The following is a 21,965-nucleotide window of genomic DNA, read 5'->3' on the forward strand; positions in this document are numbered from 1 at the left end:
ATATTTTACTCTAACCGGCTTTAACCTTTTAATCCTTTAGCAAAGATACTGCGAATTAACAAATGGATAGCAACTCCATAAGCCAACCTATGGAACATTTGCTTCTCAATTCCTAAAGCGGCTATAAATTCATCGAACTCATTCTTTCAAATAATCATCAGATAATACTTACAAACAATAGATTTTATCATGCCATCGTACTCAGACTTAAATGCAAAATGGTCATACAATACTCATAGACACTATGCCAAGCACATGTTACCTCAAAGGTTCCCCTGCAATGCAAACGATCAGGTAGATTCCAATGGCTTAAATGCAATCACTATTTCTTTAAAATCTATTCTTTCCAATCTAAAAGGATTAGACTTTGTAACAAACATTGTAAACGTCTTGATGGTTCATCCTAAGTTCCATGAATAAATAATGATAACGATTCATCTTGTGTGAATCTACTCACACTCCCTAACTTAAGCTAAGATATTATAGCCAATACAAGGATCTGTCAATTATTCTTATGGTGCCTATACACTACTTATTCAAACAAATCATGGTTACTACGCTCCCGGCACTTTAGTGTTTTTCAAATAATGGCATCGCAATATTTCTTAGGGGAATAATTTAAATGAGGTTTTTACCTTCGATAAGAAATTGCCTTGCGATAATAAGGTAATTAGCTTTATTATATTCCATAACACATTCACTATGGGATAGGAATTTCATTAACTTATATACCAGATTTTATTTTTCTCCTTTTTCTAATTAATTAGTATTAAAATAAATAGTTACAAGTTATAATTTTTTGAAACAAAGTTTAATTTAAAAAGTAATTATAGTAACTAGTCATTGACATTTTATAAAAATTGGTAAATTACATTTTACTAATTTGCCTGATTTCTTCTATTGAATAATAAGGTGTGATTTTAAACCAATTTATATTATATTTTAATATATTATATTATAGTAAAAAAAACTCATTCCTTTTAAATATTCATCATCACTACAATTTTTCAAAGATACATTGAATTTATATGAAAATAATATGTAGAATAAATTTGCACGATTCAATTTGCCAAAATATATTTCCTTACAATAATATTAAGCATAGGCGCTAAATATATTTACATTTATTCATTTAATATTGCAAATTATGAAATATTTTTATAACCATAATAATTTACACAAACATTAATTATTTTGAATACCCGAAGATTTTAAATATATGATTTGAATTGCGAAAATAAGAATAATTAATATAACATTTTAATCATCTATATAATAATGATATTATTAAATTTTATGAAATAACAAACTACAAACTATACGGCATATATATTTAAATTTTATTAAATCTATCCGCCTTTAATTAAGCAACAAATCTATCATGTGAGCCATGACGACGACCCTCACGTTGATTATGATCACTGCCAACTCGGTGATGACCATCGTGACTTGCACCATGAACTCTATCGCCTAAAGTAGAATTATGTCCGCCGCGGCCATGTCTACCACCATGTCGACCATCGTGACTACGATCTATATCTATCAAAAAAAAAATGAAATACAAGGATTCAGAAAAAAGGCGTTTTTCTTCTTCTGCTTCCTTACACCTCTTTTAAAAATATTATTTATTGGTACCCGTTTCGATCCAGATGAAATAGAGTTGTTTTCATAAACCAAAACGTTCCCGATAATCCCCGAATATTTTCCGATAACTCCTGAAAGTGTAAGAACTATGATAATATTTTAAATTAAAAATAAAGTTCCCATGCCTCTCTAAATATATGGCATATATTTCCAGGAACTTTATGGGGTTTTGATTGAACTATTTAATATAATACTGTATACATAATTATATAAGAATATAAGAAAAATAAGATAAAATGTGAGTAATATAGATCATATACCTAATACTCTATGCCCATGTCCGCGCATATGCACCATCGAAACCAGAATCATTAACGGGAAACTAAGGAGGAGTAATATTTTCATTTTTTAAAAGTTAATAAAAAAATATTTTAATCCTTTTTATAGATGATTTTTTTAAATGAATTTATAAATTTCGCGATTAGTTAAATTGAAAATGCGTATTCATTTATTTAATTAAGCAAATATCGAGTCTAAATTTTTTTTTGGTCCTTAAACAATTTTTTTAAATATATATATTTAGCAAATTATCTTAATTTCTTTTTTTATATTCGAGTATTTTTATAAAAATCACTTTTACTTTTTTTTAGAAAAAGTATAGGAATACGGTAAAAAAAAAGAAGTAAATATTGATATTAAACATAAATTAATGCCAAATTTATAAAGGATTTTATTTAACGATCTTAGCCAAAATTAAAGGATAAGATGATCTATTTGCAAGTGTAATTTCCCGTTTTGTATTTATCCGTAAAATTCTAGCCCTCGTAGAAATTTTCCAGGGGATGGCTAATGACTAGAGATTTTATTTTGTTAAAAATTTTTTATACACATTTTCGTCCTTAAAAAATAAAATATAATTATAGGCTAAATGATTGAATATTTATTTGCAATATGACTTTTGTGTTAAATATTAAAATAATTTCTAAGTTAAATTTTATCTTTGTCTATGATGCGGTTACGATGGATAAATTCAGCAAGCATTATGAAGATAGCTTATCATAACGCTTTGTTTGATCTGAAATGGGTTTGACTCATAATAGCGCTAAAGTTTCTATATTACAAGTTGTAATCGTTAATTCAAAACCAATTAATAGCGACAGCTTGTTTGATTTAAATATATGTATAGGGTAAGCAATTTATTAATTTTATATATTTTATAAAGAGCGATTTTTAAATTTGTTAGTCTGATCTGATTTGACTGTAAATGTATTCGAGCATATGGACTATAAAGACCCTATCAATTTTAGACAATTTTGCTATTAAAATAATTTGTGCATTCTTTAAATTATATAAAAAATGAACAGTGTTGGAAATTTATATGTAATACATTTCATGTCAAATCAGATTCTAGGGATTTAAATACCGCTCTTAGTATCTGATAAAATAGATTACAAATTACTAAGGTTTCTCATTCCTACGGTCCGGAATTTCCAGAAAACTTTTTGAGCAAACTCACTATCCCTAGTGATATAAAGCATAGAAGAAATTGAGAAATTTGCCGGGCAAAAATCCTAGAGAACTCAAGGTAAAAATCCCCCGTTTTTTAAATTATTATTTTGTAGTCTAATGATGAGGCTATCAATGATAACACAGTTTGATTATATATATTATAAAGATAAAAATTTATCGCTAAAGAGCAAAACATTTGCTATAAAGCTCTGGTCGAACCTCGTCTAAATATGTATCCTCTTCCCCTTTTTATCTGCAAAAGAGGCAATTTGGCCAGCATTTTAACACACATTCGATTAATATTATTGACAGGTTAAAGAGTGGATCTTGCCACCGACCGATCTATCTTATTTAAAGAAACTGCTCCAGCCTTTACTACGGAAATCGTAATATTTTTAACAATACTTAAAAAGATTAGTATATTCGGCAGGGTTTCCTAGACTATTAGTGTAAATATAGTATGTTTAGAAGAGAATTGTTATGGTCTGCTTGCACAATACATTATTAATTAATTTTAACTAGGTTAATAATCTAGTGCATTAATACTATTTTCCATCAGATTTTGATGCATAATCAGCTACTAATTAGATTTAAAATAAAACTCCAATGTGACTAGCCACTTTGGTTTTTTTATCAATTATTTAAGCCAATTATGAATTAATAATTAAATTCTTATTTTGCTTCTTTCTTCTTTTTTTTTACTATACTTAAATTGTGATTTGCGCCATTTTATTCACCTATTGTTGTGTTTATTTACTCATCTCGTTGGGACACGCTTTTCACTTAAAAATCTCTTATAATACAACCTTCAACCACTTTCCACATCTATTTTTATTTTATACCGTTGGAAATATAAAAGAAATGAAAAATTGTTATTATATGTTTTCTTTTTTTTTCCCACTCAAAACAGTATTATTCCTTTTATTTTGTTTTACCCTAATCATAATTTATAGACGAAGATCTTTATATTTTATTCACTTGAAACTGGTCCTAGCCAGTTTCAAGTATGACCAATACATATATAATTTTTATATAGATATGTCGATGGATTTTTTTTGTAAACAAATTTTTTAATATATAGACACAAAGTAATATATAGTCACGATCATTAAAAAATTTTGGTTTTAGTTTTAGTTTGTATTTGAATTTTTTTTTATTTCGGTAAAATTTGATTTTACCTTATATGGAATAAATCTTTTGTTAGTTTTTGTTTTACGGCGATCTTTTTTTTTAAACCTAATAAAATTTGTTTTCATACTCATCTCCTCTACTTTAACCTCTTCCGATAGCAAGCCCGATCTATAGAATTAGAAAGATGGATCTGCTAAAAGACCGATCTTTTTAAAGTTTTCCTTTTAAGAAAAATATTTGTTACCGAAATTATTTCCTTACTATCTATCTTTATCTCTTCCATCGAATAATCTCCATTACCTCTCGTACTTTATCTTCTTCTCTTCCCATGATATTCTATTCTACTTTCAGGATATCAACTTAAACTTCTTCTATCCTTAATCTTAAATCATAGTTTAACATTTAATGCCTACAATAATTTTATACTTTAAAAATTAAAGCATATACTTCCTTCTAATATTATAATAACTAATATATATACTTTAATAAATAAAAATAATAAAAAGTTAAATATTTGATTTTAACAATTTATAATTTAAAAATTTGATGAGATACTCAACCTAAGGTTGTAATATAACAAAGTATATTTAAAAATTTTTAAAACCATTTCATTCAAACAATTGTTAAAAATAACACATATAATATATCTATTTGCATATATTTTAACAGATTTTATTTTGATATTGTGTCATAGTTAAACCTAAATGAATAAGGTTAGGAAGATGGGGGGAGGGGGTGGGGGTTATAGCTCCTTGCCTCCAAGATAAAATAATTTCTATTATAAACCACTTATTTTAATAAAATACATTTAAAAAACGACTAAATATTGATTTAATATAATAGCCTAATTTAAAAAAAATTAATAGATTAATGACAAAACACCTAAAAAAGTTTAAATTTAATTTAGCGAAACATTTTTTGGTATTAAATTCTATTATTCTTATAATTTATATTCTAGAATTGGCTTTATTATTTTAATTATAAATATATCCTATGATGAAGTACTTATATAACCTTAACATCGCAATTTATATACTTACTCTAATGAATGCTATATCTCTATTAAATTCAATTGATAATGTCGAATTTGTTGGGAGCCTAGATTATTATCGACCAGAAAGCTTTGCTAGACAGAATAAGTTAAATCGTTGAATATTTTATTCCATTAATAAATTAAAGGTATAACTGTTCAATATAATAATTGAGTCTTATTACTTTATTGCCTATGAACTTTAAATCAGTTTTAACAAGGTTCATTAATAGCAAGCTTCATCATGGTTAAACTATGCCCCTATCCTCTCCAAACTATGGGTCAGCTGTATTGTTTATTTTACGTTGTAATAGAGCACCAATGTCTAGCTATTTTACTTGTTATAACTACCATCATTCCCTTTTATTATCAAAATTATCAACCATTTTGATATATATATCATTGTTTGAACAGATAACCCATAAATTAAATTTCGAAGAGAAATGTTTATTTACATGATAAAATTAAATAGATAAAAGTTAATAATACTTATGTACATAGGCTTACAAAGATTTTCCTAAGGGATGGGGATGGGGGAATTAATAAATTTCTGGAGACTTGTCCCCCTGATCCCATTTTGGGCGGACCCGCCTTTGCCCGGCTATCGGCTAGGTTTCTTTAATCTATATATAGTTATAAACTATTTTTACAAGATAGTAGGTTAATTTAAAAAAAATATATATATTTAAAATATACGAAATTGGTTAAGAGATTATATCAAAAAAAAAGTCTGGAACAAATAGGAATATTTTTATTAGTTTATATAAAATATAATAAATTACATATATATGCATTTATATGAAAATGTAGTAATAATTTATAATGTAAGATCTAATTTTCTTTTAGAATCTGATAATTAATTAATTGTTTAATAATTAACAGTTGTTAATTCCCGATGAATGTTTATGAGCGCTAAGCTACTTAATCTATTTTCGAGGTAGAATTTCTCAAATATGTTCTTAGCCTTCGTAAATTCGAGAACGTTCTTTCATTAGTACATGTCATAATAGGGAGGTTCTCTAGATTTGAAATAATTTTGCAATGTTTGGAAAGTTTATTTATGTGTGTATAAAAACATTTAGTGAACTTAGTGCATTCTCAGGCTTATTCATTCTTTATAAGCTTGCACACCAATATTTAAATTCAAATACCATATAGTATATAAATAGTGAATTTTATCTCTAATCTCATCAGAATGCTTACTGATGGATTAGAGGATAACAAAATTTGAAAGTTATTGAGCAACAGTTTATAATTCTATAAGCGTTCTCCAATTTTAGTTAAAAATGTATAAATAGTAAAATGTAATTCTTTAATACTCCTCAATTGATTATGTGGAAATATTATTCCTATGTACTTGTCTTGATACAATTCTTGGCATGTTTATTATCATATTATATGAATGTACCTTTTTTTGAACCATGTTAAAAATTAGCTGAATTCAACAATCAGCATCCTTTTTTATTTGTAAAATAGCATGGTAATGTTCCCAAATTAATTATATATATATTTTAAAATATAAGCAAATTTAACCACATTGCAAATTTTGTTCTTTCAATGTATTATATATAAGATAGTATTAATGATCAATAAATTATTATAAGAAAATTTACTGCGGATCTTCCATCAACATTAACTTAAAATAATATAAATAATGTTAAATACACTACCTATTGAGACTATCTGAATGATAGGATTATTTTTCTCTAGCATAATTACTATTGTTTTATCATCAAGAAGCAAGCCCAGGGAAATAAGAGGAGAGGTAAAAGGCCCATGCCCAATTAAATAAAACTTGATCATGGAAGAGTTAATGGTTATGTTAATTTTGCTATTTAAAATAAGTGAGAACCTTGAAGTAAACATAGATTAAATGCCATTACAAATACAATCACTTATCAATAAAAATAGTTCTTTTTATCCAACTTTGAAAATATTCAATCATCCATTCCATATTCAATATCCATCGTACCCACTTAGGATTTACATTGATAAATAATAATAATAAAGAGGATTGATATTTGGTTGAACATAAAAGTTATATTCATATGTTTAAATTAATATAACAATATTTTGTTTTGTAGCTAATTAAATATAAATAGATGTTTATTAATTTAACAAATAAGGAATTATTTTTTTTATCTACATTCTTTAAAAGATAATTTATGATCTCCATATTAATCTCTGTAAAATATATAATTCTTTATTGGTAAAAATTATTTGATTGTCATACGATATGAGATAAAATTAGATATACTGTAAATCTACGACACATAATATTCCACTGTTTGTATTGTGCGCTAATTTTTTTTTTACTTGATTTAAATTTATCAATAATTTTATAATTAAATTTTACTTTTATTAAAACAAATATATTAAAGTTATTCACTTTATAAAAAATTATATTGATATGTTATATTATTTAGTAATTTTATGGATCTATTATTAAAGTTTTCTGAGAATATAAGTATAACGAGTTAAATTATTTTTAATTTATTTTAATAATTTTACATCTAATTTAAAACTAAAAATGTAATGCTTATATAGCATGTTACAAATAAAAAATAAATTTACATATATTTATATAAAAAAATCAATTTTCACAATTTATAAAAAAAAATATAAACACAAAAAAAAAACAATTTAAAGGTTAGTATTAATCGGTCATATCAACAATTATTAATAATTATAATACATTCCACTTTTGTCTTGAAACTTATCTTTGGCTTATATTTCATTACTTAAAAAACATATTTGGTTTCACTTTTTTATATATAAATGCTTTTTTCAGAAAAAGTATTAATATTTATAGTCAATAGTCAATAGTTTTAATTTAAAAAAATATTAATTTTTCCATTCTTTCTTTAAAATTAATGTTAAAGATATATGCATACATTTTTGGGGGACAGTTGGTAGGAAGAGGACTAAGGAGGATATTTATTATAAGCTTAAAATGATAATCACAAAAAGTGATATATTTCTAGGGGGGGGGGGAGATTTATATCCAAGGTATTGGCCTTGTTGTCAAATCATAAATCTTAGAGTAAATATACCATATAATATTACTAGCGCATGTCTATATATAAATCTGAATTTCCATTTAAAAAAATTATAAGGCAAAATATGTTAAATCGATATGGCAGAGTTCCGTGTAGGTATCGAGGAGTGCCTTGTACAAATTCTAGAGATTGTTGTAACAAATGTAAATGTCAAAATCAATTATGCTCTTGGTAGCAATTTACAAAAATAAATTCACTTTTTTATTATTTACAAAATAAATAATCATGTAGGAATTCTGTCTATAATTAGAGAGGGAGAAACACTGAGAAGAGTGGGCATATGGAATAGAGAGCGTGAGAAAGAAGAAAAGATAGAGATAGGGGGAGAGGGAGAGGGAGGAAAGAAGAAAGTAGTAGAGGAGTCTTTTTAATTTTGAAAAAGACCATAAGACGGGAAAATGATGCTAATTGAACAGACAGTCTACTTAAACTTCGTGAGATTCATTTCATACTATAAATATGTTAATATAATTATATTTTAAAATATTACTATATCAAAGTCCCTTTACTTGGCCTGGGAAATAAAATCAAGGGCGATTTTTGATGAAATCCTTATAATCCCAACAATGTTATAATGATGTCTGAGCAAACAACAAAAACCGTTTCATTATATTTAGCTTGTCAAAATACTTGTTATTAATATTATACAATAAAAATTTAACGAATTAATTTATACTATAAGAATTTAAAATTTGAGGATAATTAGTAGTTTCATAAGCTTAATATTATCCTTTAAAAGTTTAAAAACGATATTTTACAAGTTTAAAATATTGCTTTACGAGGTAAAATGATAATAGATGAGATTTTATCAAATATTTATTAAAAATGTTATTGTAGTACTATTTTAAAAGTTTAATTAAATCATCAGGAATGGATGTTTTATAAGAAATTAAAGAGACGTTAATATTGGTGATAACCATTTTTGGACAACACGCTAAGGCCTACATTCGCCCTATAAATACTTTTCCATCTGTCGCTTGAGATATTTGGAGGTAAAACGCTTCTAGCCATCCCCTCTTTCGACCTTGTTCAATTAGATATTAGATTAAACTATGAAATATTGAAATAAAATCACTTGTTGCTAAATATTTAGCAATTGTTAGAGTGAAAAGAACGTTTTTTAAAAAAAATACACTAAGTTGAAGATCATTAGTCACCCAAGTTGGGAATAGATCATATTTTTAAATTGAAAATTGTTAAATTCAAGATAAATTAATATATATCATTTTTATATTAAAATTAAATAAAAAAATTTAAAGTGCAATTCCTATATTTAAGTAAATATATTTAATGTTATAATGATAAATTATTTTGAAATATAAAATTAAGAGGTATTTAATGTTAAACTATGATTAAGGATAGAAAAAAGTGATAGAACAAGTTTAAAACGATATTCAGAAAATAGAATCATGGGAAGAAAAGAAAGTAATTTTTGAGGAGGTAATGGAAATTATTCGATGGAAGACACGAAACATAGGGAATTGGGGGGTAAATTTCGGAAACCTTTGTCTTATTATAAGAGATTTTTTTGGTTAAAACATTTTTTTGCGAGTATCTAATTCTCTTAAAAAAATGCTTTAATCCTATTGTGTTCAGAGTTTGGCAGTACCGCGAATACTTGTATCTAAGATACAAGATAAAGATCCTTTTGTATCTTGTACTCAGTATCATTTTGACATTACTAATAAGATACTAGTATCTGTATCTAAGATCCTTTATTCTAAAAAGAATCTAGTATCTTTTTCATTTTCATACTCTTGACAAAAGATACAGATTCTTTTTAATATTCATATTTAAAATTTTACATATCACAGTATATATTTTATTTTCTTCGAGAATGTATTAATTTCTTTATTTTTTTCCGCCATATTTTAATATATTGACAGCCAAAATTATCTGGAAAATTTACAAATCATAGGTAGAAAGATAAAAAATAACACCAAAACGAAATATTTATAGATTAGGTTTTATATATAAATGTAACTCGATAGAATATCATTACCAATTTTATGTAATATTTTTAATTTTAGGATGATTAACACTCATGGTAGTGAAATTTAAATTATAGAAATAAGTTCCGCTGAATCATATAATCTTAAAATTTTATATGGAACTTTTTTTAAAATAAAAGTTAAAAAAGACAATTTACAGGCTAAAATTAAAATTTGTAAAATCAAAAAATGATAAAAGGTTAAACACATATTTTGTTAAATATATTATAGTATATTATTTATGTGTCGTTAAAAGGGGCATAGGTTATCTCAAAAATTCAAGTTTACAATATTGTCTACCTTTAAAAGCTGCCCAGATGCTATGGGTAAAAGATTTTAAGAAAATATTTTCCTATGATTTGATATAACGTGGCTTTTTTGACATCAATATGACATCCATATTTTAAAAACTTATGGATTGAGTCGTATAATAAAAAATATAATTTTATAATATATTAATAAAAGAAGCCCTAAATGTAGTACCAGAGTAAATAATAAAGCTCAAACTATAAAACCAATAGATTACATCTAATAAAGAAGATTATGATTATTTTTCTTTTGGTGAAACAAATGGTGTTGAGTTCAATAATACAAATAACATAGGCTGGAGATTTTAAATTATATTAAGTCGTATATTATAAATGCTTAATTATTATCCTTCTATTAAGGAAATTTTTTATACATATAATACTACAATACCTTCAACAGCTCTAATTGAAAGGTTATTTAGTTTTGGTAAAAATGTTAAGTACGCCGAACTAATGATGAATTATTTGATTATATTATAATGAATGTATTTTAAATACTCTATTACACATGATTATTTCAACTGCCTAAAAATACTAGTCTCCCTTCTCAATCTATGCTAAGAATGGGCTAATACTAATATTAAAATGCCTGATTATTATAATTAACTCATCATTAAATGTTTTATTAATTATTATAAATATTCATTCTTATTATATGTGTGTTATGTTCTTCACAAATAAATAGTAAAAACTCTATTTTATAGGCTATTCTAATTTAATTGGTAATGATAATTTAAAAGTATCTTGTATTTAAAATACTCTAATTAAGTAAAAGATACAAGTATCTTTTTGATATTTTGAAAAAGTTACTAATATCTATATCTAAAATTCATTTTTTCACAAAGAATCATTTAGATTCTTTTTCAAGAGGACCTGCCCAACTCTGATTGTGTTTTATAAACAATGAAATAGCTAATTCGTTAGACATAAAAAATATATTTTTAAAGTTTATTGCTAGAAATAAAATTGCGCTTTACATTAACATTCGCTACAATACCCCCACTTCTACGAGGAGCTCCATGATATATACACCCAACACCATTGTCATCATCACGTGATTTCTAAATACCATTATCTTTTAAAATAATTTTCTTTCAAGAAAAAAAGAAAGAACTTATATATTTCAATTTAAGATTCCTTTTTTGGTTTTGATTATTTATCAATTCATTGGAGACTGTAAAAATCTTGGATTTTTAGCCACTTTGGGCATTTTTACATTAAAATTTTCTTAAATTAAAAAAAAATGGTTTATGCACTATTTTTTTTACATTAAAAATTTGTTATTTCTCATTTTTTCGTTAAGGTTAATAAATTTATTATTTATATTTAGGTCACAGCCTTTAATAAGAGTAACTGCTTTTAAATTTGATTTCGATTTTTTTTATCATCTTATATTGTTTTTACCCACTCCTGTACTTTTAATCATAAATAACTTTATCTAACTTTGTTATCTTTTTACACCTTCGCATCTTACCCCCTACATTGTATTCCCAAATATATACTCAACACTACTAAATGAAAAATTAGATATTTAATTCTTTTCTATTTTTTCTTCTAGACCTCGTTAATGCTTAATAACATGAATAAATCAGATTATATTTCGGTAAGATATGTTGTATAATAAGAGCAATCACATTTACTTGGTGGCTCTTTATCTAAGGGTCCTATTTAATTGTCCAGAAAAATAAATGAATGCTAGGAATTATTTCTTAAGGTTTTGATTAAAAAATTAATCGCTTATAAAAATATATTAAACGCTCAAAAAAATCGTCTTAGATTAAAAAAAAATATATCTGTAAAATTCAATAAGAATTCTGAACTTTTAATTTAATTCGGAAATTAATGAAAAAAATTCTGAGCATTTCATTTTTTTAAATTCTGTGCGAAATAATACAAGTCATTATCTAATCATAGTCTTCCCGTATATAAACTAACCTTAATCAATATCAGACTTTTAAGAAACGCGTTTAACCGAAACTATGGATCCAATTTGGACAAATACTCAGGCCTAGGGTAATTTCGAACAGGGGTAAGTTAGGTACAATTGTAGAAAAACTAGTCACTCAATATTTCGACCAAATTTTAGCAATAAAATCATGATAAATTTTTGAATCCCAAAACGAGGGTCCATAACTCCCATTTAACGGAGCATTAAAAGGTGCCACCATCAAATGCCGCCTATTTTGAATAATAATGGAGGTCATTCGATTATGAATTTATAAAACATAACAACGCCTCCTAATCTATAAATAAAAATTAAATATTAAAATATCTATTACAAAATTGTGATATATTATTAAAACAATTATAAAATGTTTTTAAGTCACAATAATACATTTTTCCATCTCCACTATACCAAACCAATACGAATATAAATATATTATTATAATAAATCGGAGCGAATTATTTTTTAGTAGTCATGCTAAAACTTCCGAATCCCATGATAGCCGCCATATCCGATGATTGACTGGAGAGAATACCATTGCCGTGATACTTCTGGAGCTTTTTTGCCAGTTGTTTCTCTTTCTTCCGTGCTTTTAGCCGTTCTTCCTTGTTTTTTTTTAATTATCAATATATTCAAAATATATATCGGGAATTTTTTGTTATAATCTAAAGAACTATGAGCTAGATATTAATTTAAAATATAAATTAGGATGGATGCTATTTAATAAAAACGAGAAGCCACCCTTCCGTTATCTATTATGATTCTGCCGCCAATTATTCTTCATCATTTATATCCTAGACTTGCAGAGGTAGTATATTAAATCCCAGTCACGTGTTTATGTTCTTAAAATTTTGGCTGTTATTTTAAAAATTGGCAGTTAATAAATGAATGCATGCTAAACAATCTACTAAAAGAATCTAATTTTCCAAATAGCCCATCTCAGGGTTTATATGAAAAATTTCTTTTTTAAAATTATCTTTAAAGCGCCTTGGTCGATATATATTTTTTTAAAGTAATAACATGTAAAATAGGCCAATCTGATCCGATATATCAAAATGGTGGATAAATAACTATTTTATGATTACTGAATACGAAATTTTACATATGTTAATTTATTCCCTCTTAAATTAAGCCCATAACTTGCTTTTACAAGTTCTAGTCGGTATTCTTATTTGCGCATTTCCTCATAACGGCTATATTACATTATTATCAAAAATGCTATAATTTAATATCGGTGATTCGGATCGACCTTTAAAATTCGATAGGTAATTTAATTACATCTCCATGAACCCTAATTTGACTTGACTCAGGTTTGTAAATAAAAATAAATTTTTTAAGTTATCATATCCAGGTTTTAATAAAAGTTGATCTTTCATTTATATATTTTATTTTATCATTTATATAAAAAAAAAAAATAAGTGCTAAAAAAATATGCCGGATACAATTTTTCCATAGGTACCAGATCCAATTACTAGGCTAGATTCAGTTTCGGGTGTTATAAAAAAATATTTATGATCGCTCAACGAAGAATGTAAATTTAATCCAATAAAAAATATTTAAAATTCTTATTTTATTCCAGCCCCCGCCACCTTCCCAATCTTACCTTCTGCCTCAGTGCAACAGGGGAGTGGTGGCGCCTAGATGGCTAATGGAAGTTTTTCTCAGTGATCCACAATATATAGGATCACAAAGAAAAAGACTGATATCAAGAAGGGCATCTGACCATAATAATTTGCTCCACTACCTCCTATGAACAGCACAATAATATATGAGTGGGATACAGTTCGAAGTAACCCTAGGATACATTCATCTGCCTCAGATAAAAAAAAATAGAGAACCCAGTCGAAAAATAATTCACAAAAAGGAGACATATGATGGTCATAAACAGCCTGTGACTTTGCAAGGAAACCAGTTTGTAGTGACAGTACAAGGGCAGTTAAGTAGAATGTTGGAAGGATGGCAGGAAGAGCAGACAAAGTGATTAAGGCATTATTCAGGAGGGTAGACACAAGAGACGATGTAAAGGAAAAGGTTGAAGAATGATTGGTATAATGAATGAGTATGTTCCTTTGGCAAGGTAGCGATGATGATAATGCTGGAGTTAGTGTTATTATTGAATAGACAAAGTGATAGATATGTGAAAAGAATGAACCATAGTAAATTAGCTATAGTGATCATTGGTAAACAATATTAAACGTGATCTCTGCATATGCCAACCCCCCCCCCTCCCCACCAAAGTTGATGGAACTGAATAGAATCCAGGAAAAATTTGACTAGAGATCTGCAATCGACGAGTTTTAAACCGCATCCAACTTCTTGTATTCTACACGTGCATAGTTTTTTGTTAATTTGCCTGTCCATTTATGTAAAAATCTTGATTAACTCGCCAGCCCAATGTTTAAAAATTATTTTATTGATTGATTTTTCTTTTAATATATTTAATTTTAATGTATTTTTTACTTAAATTTATAAAATATGCCACATTATGAAATAAATAAAAAAATATTTTCAACAAATAAGAAGTCTGTTCTGCTTATTGCACCCATAATATTTTACAAATTCACCCCACCCATCGTTTTAAAAATATTGTTCAATCCGTCCATTCATCCATAGAATGGGCTGGGGGGCTGAAAACCGGTCCAATCTAGACCTCTAATTAATACTACATCTAGAGGTAATTTACGGTGACTTAAATGGCCATGTTAAATTTCGCGGGATATTAGAAAGTTCATGGAATATTTAGTTTGCCTGAAGAATTCTGAAGGTGAGTGTGTTAGAAAATTTTATCTTTACTAACAGTCAAGCCCTCACCTTTGCATATTTCACATTATTGACTCATATTTTTATTTCTTCATCCAGTAATCTTTCCAAATATTAGTTCCAAACTTTTTTGATTCCATTAATAACAATTACATGTTCCCCCTCAAAGAGTTCAAACCGATTTAGTCCAGTCAACTATATTCATGATGAACTCATTATTATAAATTTAAAAAATAATTTTGTTTAAATGTGTTTGCAATTCAGCCAACAATAATTCATTCTTAATTACGAAATTAAAATAATGCAACCTCTTGTTTGAGTTCCTTCAATCTTTGTTCGAAACTGTATTCCTTTTTGACTTCTTCAGTTTTTAATATATGTTTTTCTATGCGCTCTTTGACTTGATTAAGTGTGGATCTTTCGATTTTCATGGACATACCCAAATTTCGGATGTCTATTATTTATTATAAAAAACATCGTTTGATTATAATGATGCATTGTTATATGCGACTAGTATCTATTAAAAGCCTGTATTAGAAAAATTATTTTAGGCAACATATATCCCCATTTTTTTTAAATATAACCAGGAGAAATTGAGCAGATAGAACAAATATAGTTTCCTTTAAAAAACAAATTTATTTTGATAGTTTTATAAGCAATTTTTTAATATATATCAGAGACCTGCGGAGGTACCATTTGGATGGCCCAGCCCAGATTTAAAACAAAAATTTTTTACCCGAGTTTAATATTTTTAGGCCTAGCCTAGAGATTTCTTTCTAAAAAAATTTCAATCAGGGTTTGCAAAATTTTTTTATGGCCTTGTTTTTTTTTAATCAAAATATATATATATACACATTCACCATTACAGATCATTCTTCAGTGAATATGAATTTCATATATAATAACTTTTCAATCTTACCTCTCCATGTCATAAAAAGAGTAAGTTTAAATCATCACACTTTCAATTAGACTGGTAATGGTAATACCTTGATTTTCTGTTTTGCTTTTAATTTAATATAGTCTTTTATTAAGTATCAGTCATTTTGTGCTCTCTTCCTGCCAACATTATAATTGCATGAATTTGGACAGAGAAATGATACTTATTAATATAAATTTTAACCTTAAAAAGTATATTATATTTTATAAAGTAACTGTATCTTTATTGCTTTTAATTTGATTAAATATCACCTAGCATAATGACTAGTTGAATAATTAGTTTGAACAATATTTTATTATAAATATTTTAAGGATCAAAAAAAAATGAAAATATAAGTGAATGAATGTGATATTATATGTTACATAATTTTCAAATTTTTTTTATTTATTTTTAATTTCTATGGTTTAAAATATTTGACTCAACTTGGGTATTTCATAAAAAAAAATACCCCCCAGGTATTTTTAAAATAATTTTTTTTAGGTCTGATTTTGGTGTAAAATAAAAAAATAGTTCAGCCTGTTTACCCAGGCTTAAAGTTGAGCCAGCAATTCTTTGACATATTATTTTATAAAAATCAGGCAAAATTTTAAATTGTAAACTATTTAAATCTGATTACAAAATTTATAATATTATAAAATATTTTATTACGCTTTCTTCCATTTACATGGTCCAAAAAATTGATTGAGTCTTTAACAACGCAATCACATACCTCACAGTAATAGCCTCCTGAATTGCCCACTGGGGTTGTTTTAGTGACAACTATAGATTTTCCAATCCTTGATTCTATATTTAACTAATAAGTTGTTTTTAATAATTTAGCTAAGAAAATGAATAATATATATATTATTTGTAATATATTAAAAAGTAAATATACAATATTAGAAAAACAATAAAGATATATATTTTAATTAATACCAGTGACCAATAGCTAAAAAATATAATTAGCCCACATAAATTAAAAAAAAAGAAATTGGCTTATATTGAGCCATGATTTGATAAAAAAAATAATTTGTTATGAAATTAACTTGGCTATAAATAAAATAAGGAGGGGGCTATATTGTATTTTTTTTATAAACTTAATATGATAAATTGAACATTGTTTGATATCAATTGTATAAGCTTACAACAACTTAAGGTATCAGTACATCTCCGATAAATATATTCATCCTAAAATCCATATAAATTTTCAATTAAAAATGTTAACTTAATACCAAAGTGTTTTATATAAAAATTATTGATCAGAAATGTAATCAAACTTTGTAATCCCTAGGTCTCAATAGTTCTCTTTGAAAAGGTATCATAGGCTTATCACCATCTTCTTCCTTCTCTGCTGCTACCAACCTTTCATATGCCTTCTTTTCAAATTCATTTTTATCCCACTTTCTCCGATGATCTTCCATAATTACGTTTATGATAATGCACGTCGTCGGCCAACATATAGCTACTTTCTAAAAACAATGAAAACGTTCAATAAAGTATAAAACTAGTGTTGTAAAATGGATCAGTTTGAGCCGTTTGAGCAGATTTTTAAAAATGGCAAACTCAATATTTTATCCAGAAAAATATTATCCAAGCCTAAAGATTTTGCTCATAAATGGAAATAAAGGATTTAACAACTATTAACGAAATCTCGACGTTTAAGCATATTTTTAATGATTATCACCAGCATTTCATTAAAAATACCAAATTAGAAATAGAGTACAAGCATACTTTGTAAGTTAGTCCAAATTAAAGTTTACTAAGCCTTGTAAATTAATTGATTAAAAAATTTTCTTAAGGTATATTTATATTATTTACATATCGTTTGACCTTTCAGGACCTTCCGTATATAAATTATTTATCAGAGTAATTTTAACCCTTTATTTTTATAAACATAGCCCTCATTCCTTATTTTCTCAGTTAGGAACCCTTTAACCAGACCTTATAAATAATCATTTCTTCAAAAGACCTTAATAACCATGATAATGTAACATTTTGCAGCAATCTCCTATTACAATTTATAAAAAGTTTTCAGGTATAAAAATGAGTTTAATAATATAAAATTTTTAGATATTTTTCTAACACTCCTCTATAAATGTCTCATCCCTCCCAAATACAGAGTATTTATCTATTTTACCATATTTAATACAACTTGGGAAATCTTGATACCTTCCCCATAACTGATTACATGTAAGAACTAAAATAATAATGATGAATAATAATTTATCTCGTTAAAATAAAAATATTTAAACAATAAGGGCGAGTTAACTGGGCTTTCAAATTAATTGATCGTATCATCCATACCTTCTATACCACCGGTTCAATAAGTTATCATTATCTAATGATAAAAAATTCAGCCTATCAATTCCTTCAACAATTTACACATCTGGACTAGATGGGGTACGTCCTTCTCACTTTCAATTTCTTATAATACCTCAAGGAATTCTTTTTAAATGCTTTTAAACCGAATTAAATAATATTTTAAACAAACTCCCATCACAGATTTACAGAATAATTTATGCGGCAAATCTTATTGCCTTACAAAAACAATGCGAAGATAGATATTTCGTAATTGGCTTCATGTTTAGAATTTATTACCAAAAATAATCATTACATGGGTTAGGGTCTATTGATATCAAATAAGAATTGGTGTTAAGGGAGGATGCGAGCTTTAAATTAGCATTTATATCCAAAATTCTCCTCTAACATGCTATTATCAAAGTAAACTTTACAAAATGCTTCAAAAGCAGATCGCGTAAAATATTTCCTATATTGTTTTTATCACAAATTTACTGATTTTTCAAAATTCCTTATATGCTATCTGTTTACGATACTAACTGTATGCCGACTAAACTGTTATGAATTTATAATTTTAATATAAAAATATAAATTTTAAAATTTCTTTATTAACTGATTTAAACAAAATTTTTCTTTTAAAAATTTATCCAAAAAAAAAATAACTAAAACTATTAAACAAATTATTTCTTTATATAAACACAAAATCAATTTTCATAAAAGAAAAAAAAACTTTTTAAAAACTTTAATACATTCAATTATCATGATTTATAAAAGCAAACTTTTTACAACAAACTTTTTGCAACGAGCTTTTTGCAACAAAGTTTAATACATTCAATTATTCAAATCATAACTGCTTCCTTTACAATTATTTATATTTCTATTTATATTATTCAAATTTTGTAGCAACATACAACACCCCTTTCCTTAGTTACCTCTCTTTAGGGCACTTACCGTGATTCTCCTTCATCCAATCTAGTAGTCTCATCTTGCAACGTTATCGCTTCATTATTAATCGTCATTACTTGGTTCGGACAATATCTCATTCGATGGTTTCCCTCATAAGCCCAACATTGCCTGGGTCTCTATCGATCATATGGGTTCATTCTCGTCCTTCGCTCGAATCTCTCTGGTGCCGCTATTCTTATTTCATTCATCATTTATCCATATAATCTTGTCGCTTCTTTTGCCAATCTTAGCCAGTTTCTTGATATAACGGAACCATATATGGTCCTTATCTCTATCCACACTATGAAGCTTCCCACAAGTGTATATGTAGCCATCTAAAAATAAAATTACTATGCAATAGCACTATCTAGTACTCCTCTTTTGCCCACATGTCATTAACCTTAACGAGGACACACAACAGGGAGGTACTTGGTTCCCTCCTATTTTGAGTTGGGGATTAGGATATTATCTATGATTAAATCTAAATATTTGGATTACTTGTTGACATAGGCGTAGCCAGGTGGAGGGGGGCAAGGGAAAATTCCCCCCTTCAGAAATTTATCACTTTTTGTAAATATAATTTTTAGCTAATAAAAAATATCCCCCTTAGTCCTCCCCCCACTCCCTGACCCTCAAATATGTATGCATATATCTTAAATAATAATTTGAAAGAAAGAATGTAAAAGTTGATATTTTTTTATAAAACTATTCATCATAATTTATAGATTTTTGGGAAAATAAATTTATAAATATATAAAATGAACCAAAAATGTTTTTTAATAAATGGAATATAAGCCAAAGATAAGTCTTAAGACAGAAGTGAAATGTATTATAATTATTAACAGAGTTGTTAAAGTATCTAGATACAAGTATCTAGATACTGTATCTAGATATAAAAATGTAGTATCTGTATCTGTATCTAGATAGATTTTTTAGAAAGATATCTGTATCTGTATCTAGATATTATTTTAGAGGTATCTGTATCTGTTTTTAGATACTTTTTCAGATACATTTTATATACCCCTTTTTTTATTATAAATAAAAATATTTGACTGTAAAATTTATTTTATTTCATATGAGCTTATGAAATAAATATATATATATATATATTATATATTAATATTTATTAATATTATAATAAAGAATTATATATACATAAAATATTAAAACTTATATATAAAAAATATATATAAATATTCATTAATTTAAATATTATGTCCGAGTTTATCAATAAACCATACAAATTTTAATATTACAATATGGAAATGGTAAATTTTATTTTATAACTAAATTTTTAAGTTTATATATTTATTTAGATCTATATCGATGAAGAAGAGGAAGCAACAACAAGTTCTATTGCTTTACCATGGCCAATTTATAGAGAATATTTTAAAATAATATCTCAAAACAAAGAAAACAATTCTCTAATGGTAAAATGTTTGCCGTGTCTACCTAAAAATACAAAAATATCCGTCAGTAAGACTTCAACGTGCAATATCTTGAAGCACATAAGGGTATAGATATTATATATTTAAAATTCTAATTTAAATTTTAAGAGAAAACATCCAACCTTGTTAACAAAAATAAAAAAGGGGAAGGAAAATAAAACTACCAAAGAAAATACTGGACAAGGCTCATCCTCCATCAATATTTTTGCTAAAAGACCTTTGACTTTAACTCAAGGCACTTTAGATGATTTAATTATTGCTTTTATTATAGATGGCATGCAGCCATTTTCAATTGTTGAAAATCCTTCTTTTAAAAAAATGATCAACACTTTGGCTCCACACAAAAATATAATTTGCCGACAGACAGTTGTTGGTAGAATTTCCCAAAGATGGGAAAATGAAAAGAAAGAAATAATTAAAAGTCTTATAGAACCATCATTAATATGCACAACAGCAGATTGTTGGAGTGCCTATCGCCGGTATAGTTTACATTTCAATTTGTATAATAATTAATTAAGAATAATTAATTCAGCAATTTTAATAAATTTTAATTTCTAGTTCATATATAGGAGTAACCGCTCATTATATAAATCCAATAAGTTTGGAAAGAAAAAATGTAGCGTTGGCTTGTAAAAGAATGACTGGTAGTCATACATATGATAAAATAGCAAAAAATTTACAAGATATAGCTAAGGATTATTGCATTCAAAATAAAATTTCAAAGACCATTACAGATAATGCCAAAAATTTTAAAAAATGTTTTAGGTTTATTTTATTATAAATAAATATAAACATAATATATGATTGATTACTTAATTTATTAAAGAGTTTTCAAGCCAATTGAAAATAATACAAGTGAATCAATTGATGATCTGGAAGATGAAGCAGTTGTGCCAATTTCTATATCAAATCTTTATAATACTGCACAGGATTCTGAATTATCAGAATCATTTAGTTTACCTCATCACCAATGTTGTGCCAGTCACACATTGAATCTTATAGCCACTGTGGATGCCAATAGAGCCATGCAGTGTAAACAAT

The 21,965-nt window shown here is 26.5% G+C and overlaps 1 protein-coding gene across 1 annotated transcript; it reads right to left on the reverse strand.

Moving 5' to 3' along the window:
• Nucleotides 1-12,895: 12,895 nt before the first annotated feature.
• On the reverse strand, nt 12,896-19,550 carry LOC135930315 (zinc finger matrin-type protein 2-like). Its single transcript, XM_065467097.1, has 6 exons — nt 19,483-19,550; nt 19,325-19,337; nt 17,511-17,702; nt 16,903-17,047; nt 15,626-15,771; nt 12,896-13,162 (listed from the first exon to the last, which is right to left on the reverse strand). The coding sequence occupies exons 1-6, from the start codon at nt 19,548-19,550 to the stop codon at nt 13,016-13,018; spliced, it is 711 nt and encodes a 236-aa protein (XP_065323169.1). The 3' UTR covers nt 12,896-13,015.
• Between the last annotated feature and the right edge of the window lie 2,415 nt (nt 19,551-21,965).

Source organism: Gordionus sp. m RMFG-2023, chromosome 5 (assembly GCF_954871325.1).
Source record: "Gordionus sp. m RMFG-2023 chromosome 5, tfGorSpeb1-WG-v2, whole genome shotgun sequence".
NCBI lineage: Eukaryota > Metazoa > Nematomorpha > Gordioida > Chordodea > Parachordodidae > Gordionus > Gordionus sp. m RMFG-2023.

Excerpts from the sequence above, each read along its gene's own strand:
- LOC135930315 (XM_065467097.1), bottom strand. The coding sequence starts at position 19,550 with ATGACGATTAATAATGAAGCGATAACGTTGCAAGATGAGACTACTAGA. Across the intron at positions 17,048-17,510 it reads TGAGACCTAGGGATTACAAA|TTAAATATAGAATCAAGGAT; the intron begins GTTTGATTACAT and ends ACAACTTATTAG. Across the intron at positions 15,772-16,902 it reads CCATGTAAATGGAAGAAAGC|ACATCCGAAATTTGGGTATG; the intron begins GTAATAAAATAT and ends AATAAATAATAG.